Source organism: Capsicum annuum, chromosome 4 (genome assembly GCF_002878395.1).
Source record: "Capsicum annuum cultivar UCD-10X-F1 chromosome 4, UCD10Xv1.1, whole genome shotgun sequence".
Lineage (NCBI taxonomy): Eukaryota > Viridiplantae > Streptophyta > Magnoliopsida > Solanales > Solanaceae > Capsicum > Capsicum annuum.
The window spans coordinates 96,993,633-97,001,240 of NC_061114.1; the positions used below are offsets into that span (position 1 = coordinate 96,993,633).

General features: G+C 33.8%; 1 protein-coding gene across 1 annotated transcript; it reads right to left on the reverse strand.

Annotated features, from left to right (window-relative positions):
- Positions 1–633: 633 nt before the first annotated feature.
- Positions 634–6,074, reverse strand: LOC107867796 (selenoprotein K). Its single transcript, XM_016714219.2, has 4 exons — positions 5,453–6,074; positions 1,399–1,502; positions 1,170–1,308; positions 634–846 (listed from the first exon to the last, which is right to left on the reverse strand). The coding sequence occupies exons 1-4, from the start codon at positions 5,469–5,471 to the stop codon at positions 812–814; spliced, it is 297 nt and encodes a 98-aa protein (XP_016569705.1). The 5' UTR covers positions 5,472–6,074; the 3' UTR covers positions 634–811.
- Positions 6,075–7,608: the final 1,534 nt, after the last annotated feature.

Here is a 7,608-nt window from a genome sequence, read left to right on the forward strand (position 1 = left end):
AAAATATGCTTGGGGTGTTTTTTTTTCACCCCAACCCTAGAAGATCAATAATGTACTAACTCTGCCACATGACTCAAATCCGCAATCTATTAATTGATAATAGACATGCTCAACCACTTGAGCAAAGATTCCATGATAAATAGGAGAAAGAAATCAGTGGACTTCTCAAAAGAGCAAAGATTCCATGATAAAAAGGAGAAAGAAACCAGTGGACTTCTCGAAACCCGGGTTTGGCAATTTGCATGCTTCAAATTTCGGCTACGCGAACATAGCACCCAGAGGACATTTTGTTTGCTGATGCCCGATATTTAGTTTATCAGAAACTTTAGATAGTTCCAGTTGGGCTCCATTTTATGTACGTCTGATGAGGTTTATGAAGTTCTCCTTTTGTCCTAAACTATTTGTCACGTTTAGCTATTTGTCACGTTTAGCTTTTTTAGAATCAAATTATGTGAATTTTAATCAAGGTTTGATGGAAAAGAGTCATATGCTTCTAAATTTCACTAGAGAAAAATGGGCCGAATATTTGAGAAGGCCTCAACTACAATGCTAGCCAATTATTCATATTCAACAAGAAATTTCTTTTCTTTTAAAGAAATTAAATATTTAAAAGAAGGCGTGGGAATGTACAAATACAAAAGAAAAAACTAATTTGAGTTTTATTCAAGCTTCAGGATGAAAGGGACACATGAACTCACACACTTTCAAGTTTTGAATAAAAGCATAAGTGCAGAAATCTACATGCAATTCAGTATATGTTTTATGGAATAAGAGCCAAATTATAGATTCTCAAAAGTGACATAGGCAGCATTTATCCGCAGCAAGAACCACAGGCAGGAAGAGAACCTGCAGTAGGAATAGTGGTGGGATCAAGAAACAGCAGAAATTCTTATAAACAAATAACTTATAAAGCTATTTTAGGAGGAAGTGTTGATGAATATTTTCCAAAAAAATGTGTGCAAAATAAGTTTGGACGATCATAATTTTTTTGGAAGATCAGTGCATAAATTGTGAGTGAAAGAAGAGCTTTTCTATCAAAAATAACCAAATGCCCTTCTTCATATAAAAACATTTTTTCCAAAAAAAAAGACATTTTTTCCAGTGTTCTTCCGTAATTTCAAAGAATATTTCAGCAAACACCAAAAAATCGAAGAAAACAATTAACATACTGTGATCAATGCCTCGAACATTATCCAACCCACGGGGCGGCCCACGCGGACCACCACCATATGGACCACTTCCTGGACCACCTCCATCCCACTTCTTGCTGGATCCTGAACCTTTTCTATATGCATCTGTTTTTTCCATCTGTGAAGGTATTAAGGTAATCAATAGAGTCTACAAAAGCATGGTACCAACATATATGTGGCTCTTAACCAGGAATTAGAACATCATTACCGAAAACATAGTAACAAAAAACACGCTGATGAAGTTGATGATGGACCAACAAAAATCAGTGATAGTCTTCAATCGCCATATAGAACGCTTGGATTTTACCACACCTACAAAATGAGGTGCTTATATGAGGAGCGCTCACACAATATTATATGTATCCAAACATAAAACATCATGCATTTTGTTTTCCTGTGACAGAATAAATTTATCAATAAGAAGACCAACCGACAGAGACACGACGTAGCTGCATGATTTTCTAACTGACTTAGGATCCAGACAAGAATATAAGTTTCTTCTGGCAAGAAGCTAAGGAAGGTCAGTTGAATCAGCCAAAACAAGTGCTTAGCACACAAAAGCTCAGAAACATTTTTGCTATCAAGCAAATTTATAAATGAGTTGAGAATAACCACACAAATCGATCTACTAGTCTCGATCCCAAAGTAGTTGTAGTAGACTATATTGATCCTCTATGTCCATTTGGCTACATTTGAGCACATTTCATTTCAATATTATAGTAGATAATATGCTTTTTAAAGGTTAGCAGCTTTCTATAATAAAAGGTTCTCAAAATTTTACACATCTTTTTTTTCCTTTTGGATAAAGTAATAAATATTTTATTAATAATGTGGGCATGAAGACGGCTGTATACAAGAAGTATACCAAAAAGTTATGGTTTTCTACAAACGATACCCAATCATAGTTATGGTTTTCTACAAACGACACCCAATCATCTCTCCGAAAAGAAAGCTCATCGATGCACCAAAACGAAATAAGAGATACGAGGTTATTCCTCAAATTTAGCCAGCGTTTGGACATAGATTCCCAAATGCTTTTGGCAAATCACTTTTGGGTCAAGATTAGTGTGAAGTTCCACCATGTGATGGCCATAGTTTTTGAGAAAAATGTTTAGACGTTTTTAAGAAATATATAAACATAAGTTCTAAAAACTATTAAAATTATCCATATCTTTGTATTATCATTTTATAATGAACAAGTTCCATAATAAAAATTTAACTCATAAATTATAAGCTCCAACCTCCTAATAAACAATTTCACAAATAAGGTAGGAGCTACCAAATTCTTCTCAACTCACAAAAGAGCACCAATTTTTCTATTTACATTACTTTTAACTAGTGTCATGCAACAATACTATTACATACTTGAGTCAAATACCAAAGTTTACTAATGCGATTGGTTGGCGCATAGATGATAGTTGGGATTAATAAATGGTGGAATATTTTTTATAAAATATAGAAGTTCGGGTAAAGTTAAAATTTTTAAAGTTCCCAAATAATAGAATTTGGCCCGAAAACTTGTTTTTTCTAGTATTTGGAAATTTGGATTATTTCCAAAAAATATTTGCCAAATAATGACAAATTATATGGCCAAACACTTCTTGTCAAATATTACTTGGGATATCTCTGGTCAAACGGGTCCTTACAAAGTTCAACTCAGCATCTTCAAAACCAACCATGTTTTTTCATCTCCAAATGACCCACTTGAGAGCTAGTGGAGCAAACATTCGGAGTCCCACATCTTTGTTACAACTCATCTTCATTACAACAGAACATTAATTCTTTCACAATACTTGGCATCTATGTTGCTCGGACTCTTAAAAAATGTTGCCGCACTTGTATCGGATCCTCCAAAAATAGACTACTTTTGGAGGATCTGACATGCACCCGTCGATATTTTTGAAGAGCTCGAGCAACCTAGCTTGGCATAACCCAAGATATTCCAAATCAGCACAAGATTTCCCACCACAATTTCAATGCTACAGGATAAAGGAGAAAATGGTCAACGTCTACATCTGGATCTAACACATAAAACATCAACTAATATATGCAACTTTCTTTTTCAAATTATTGGCCATCAAGATCACACTTTATCCTTACTGGAACCTAATAAAAGTCTGGAAACAACAACCGCCACCAAACCCTTAATTCTTAGTAGTATGGTATAAGGGAATTTGCTTCCATCATATTATACTAACAGTTTAAGTTTGTACCAAATAAGGACAAATTGTAGGTTTTTGAGAAAATCTCAACATGTCCCATTTAGCAACTTCAATCACCACATTACGCACCCATGGACTGCTACATTTGAAACTCCACATAGTGCTAATCCAAAAACCATCTCATGTATCATTCTTTCATTTTATCTGTTGTGTGTATTATTTTCACTTTTTGTCAGCCATTATCGTCTTATCAATTCTAATCTTGTGCATTGTACAATCTCACATCCATACTAGTATCCACATATTTATGATCTTCATCTGGCTGACACATTTCAATCCCTTGCAATATCGCTAGACTAACAATTGTTCTATAAAACTTGTCTTTCACTTTGTTAAGCATTTTTCTACTGCATAAACTCTTGTGGGCATTTCTTCGTCTCAAATATTGATCAAATTACTTTGAATGAATGTGGTACATCCTCATCTATCATGTCGGGTAGATGAGCCTACTGAGACACCGCATTTCCATGAATGTAAAACACCAACAACAACATACCCAGGGGTCTAGGGAGGGTTGAGTGCACGCGAACCTCACCACTACCTCGTGGAGGTAGAGAAGTTTTCGAAAGACCCTCCGCTCAAGTGTGACAAATCCAAGTACAAAGAAGAAGACAATAGTGAAGAAGGCATACCAACTCGGGAGGGAAGTAGTGCATAGCCTTCAAGATAGGAACAAATACAATGACAAAAGAGTGCGATAATTAAAACACAATAAACAACAGATAATGGTAGATATTAAAAGCAGGAACTATAGAAATACAACTGGTACAACGACAAAAACCAAGAAGACAAAACTCAAAAAAAGCAAGTCAACACTCGACTACCTACTAACCTTCTACCCTAATACGTGTCCTCTATACCTCCTATCTAAGTTCATGTCCTTGTGTCCTTGATAATCTGAAGTTGCGTCATGTCCTGCCTAATCACCTCTCCCCAATGCTTCTTTAGCCTACCTCTTCATACCTACTACATCAATCTCTCGCACCTCCTCACCGGAGCATCAACGCATCTCCTCATCACATGTCCAAACCATCTCAATCTTGCTTCCCTCATCTTGCCCAAAGGCCACTCCCGCTTTACCTCGAATAACCTCATTCCTAATTTTATCACTCCTAATATGCCCATACATCCACCTCCCCATCCTCATTTCCATAATAAGCATCTTCTGAATATGCGTGTTTTTGACCAGCTAGCACTCCTTCCCAGACAAAAATCACTATTTCAAACAAATTTTTTTCATGACATCATAGATACAGCTATATCAATATACATTAACTAACAAGTTCACAACATTTATTGCACTTCTACAATAACCAAATGAAGTTCATTCCAAGGATTTACCACCACGATATGCTATCTGATATGTAGATTGCACAGGTTCATGGACAGGGAACAAGTTCATAACTTACTACTAGATCTAAAACATAACTTGCTAGGGTAGGTTTCATTAGATTTCTTTAAATCACGGTGACAAGACCTATTTAGAAATTTTTGTTTCTAATAATAATCAAGTCAGAGATTATGAATAGTAAAATTAATACAAAATGATTATTCGAATCATATTTCCGTGATTTGATTGAATGTAGAGATAAAGGTACTCATAAATTGTCAAAGGGAACCATAAATAAACTGAATAAAAAGATTTAGCAATCCAAGTCGCTGCTAATCATCTCCAGAATTTGATCAGGAACTTTATTTGGGATCTAAAAGGGTTCAATCAAACAAAAAATATCTTTAGGTCAAATGAACTAAGGAAATTGCTTATTAAATTACAATAATATCAAGAACAGCGTCCAAACAAAGGAGAAAAAAAATAATAGATCAAATTTTCGACCCTAAGTATGAAAGGAAAATGATTAACAAACCCCAGAATTTGTTTTATTAGACAAATTGAGAAGAAATCACCAAATCAAAAATTGAAAATTTTGGAATTAGTAAAATATCGCCAAAATAACCAAAAAGAGGAGGTATCCCTAGCAGTTCCGATGGAAAAGTTAATAAGGAAATAAAAAGGATGAAATAAAAGGGAGGTTGATTTACCTCTCTCGACGTAAGCCATGGTTTGTTGGGAGCTCTTGCAAATTCCAGAGTAATCTCAACTCGCTTAGGTTGTATTACTGCTTCCTCTCTCTCTCTCTTTTTCTCCCTTCAACGTCGGTTCACCAAATAGTAGATTACCACGTCATCCAGTTTTTAGTGCCCGTGGATGGCCGTTTGATTGGGAAATAAGTTAAGTTGGCATTGCTAATTTCGACATTACTTATTCCAAAATTAGTTATTTCACTTTTATGAAAGAATTAAAATTAATATTACAATCTTGAAATAATGAGTTATCTCATAAATTTTATTTCAATTAAATATGGGATAGTTTATCTTAAAATTAATTTTGGAATTCCTTATTTCTCCTACCAGATGACCCTTCAATGTTTTGATAGTATTGGGGCGGAGCTAGTGCTTCGGCAAAAAATTACACAATTTATATAGGGTTAAAGTTATTTTTTGTGTATAGATAGTAGATGTTGAACCTTCCTCGAGTAGACTATATATGCATTTTTTAATGTCACGATCCAAAAATTAAGATCATGATGACACTTGTCGCGACAAGCCTTAACAAGTAAGTCAATTCTCAAACTGATATGAAATAAGAAACAACACCAATACTCAAGGTTAGAACGAAGTCGAACACACATATACAATATTAGCGAAAAATACATAGCAATAATATTATAAATCATCCCAAATTTTGGTGTCACAGTGTAAAAACCAACTAAGTACATCTCAAAGTCAAAATATGCAACTGATAGTCCAAAAAAGAACATAAATCTTTCGTTGAGTACGAAAAAAGATATAAACTAAATGAGAAGGGGTAGGAGATCAATTTTGTAAGAATAGATCGCCGCTGCCTCGAAAATATTCCAGCACCGTTTAATTTTAGGAAAGAGAAACATACCTGGAATACAAAAGAAATTGAAGTCAATTTGAAGTTTGTAGTCCTGAATAGTGATTTCTTGAAAAACCGTTAAACTTTCTTGGGTGAAAATTAAAAATGAATAAAGTAGAATTTGAACTTTGAAAACTGTAAAAAAAGGCTTATTTTATATTTAAAGGTCATACAAGGGATAAAAAGACCAAAAACCCTTCACCCCAAGTGAAAAAAAATACAACCGAACAAAATTAAAACACTGGCATGGCACGCCAATACCGTGGAGGTTAGCCTCTATGCCACACCAATATCGTGGAGGTTAACTTCCGTGATATGGTCTTATCGCGGACCCTTACTGCCTAGGGGTCCTAAAATAACCCCGAACCCCTTTAAAAAATTTCAATAATTTTTCAAATTAACCTTTTATCATCCCTAAACATAATTCAAGTCAATTTTATACCCCCATTTTAACACGGGTCAAACCACGATACAACATATTGAACGAACTTCTAATTAAAGGAAGGAAGTCGCTACCTAATTAGTTCTACGGTGAATTAGGACACTTAATACAAACTATTTGAATAAAATAAATAAAGACTTCATTTTAAGGTCTATGCAACTTAACCTTCTAGGTAAGGATTCTAGTTATCCTAAAGAGAAGGGATTAGGCACCCAAAGGATCCGCTAACTATGATTAATCGGCCAAACTTAAGTTAGATAAGGGTATCAAAGTTATGATAAGAAGGATACAAAATAAGGTATCAAAATATATTATATACATTTTTTATAAAAATAAAACATAGTAATTATTTATAAAACAAAGATTAAAACTAAAAAATTGCCCACTTTTGAAAGATTATCAAATATAACTCCTAAAAGTAATGCAACCTTATTGTTTTCAAAAGAAGGTTATTTAAAATCATTTCTTTATAAAATCTTTTAATTAATAATTAATTAAAAAAGGTTAATTATGTTAAGAACTTCACGTCTCTTTTTAATTCTAAAAATGTCTTTTTTGCTTTTTCTTACTCAAATTTTATAAAATAAGAGTAATTAAGATGGTTAATTAAACTACACTAAATGAATAGCTATCAAAATATGTAGTTGCTTAAGTCTATAATAACTTGAAAATTTATCATTTATCATGATGTGGTTAAAATAAATAAAATATTTTTCTTTTCATTTGAAATTTCAAAAAGGGCCTTGTGAAGTCGGTTTGAGCAAAGTTGTCATCCTATACTTGAAATTGATGAAAAGTAAGGTTGATTTGCCA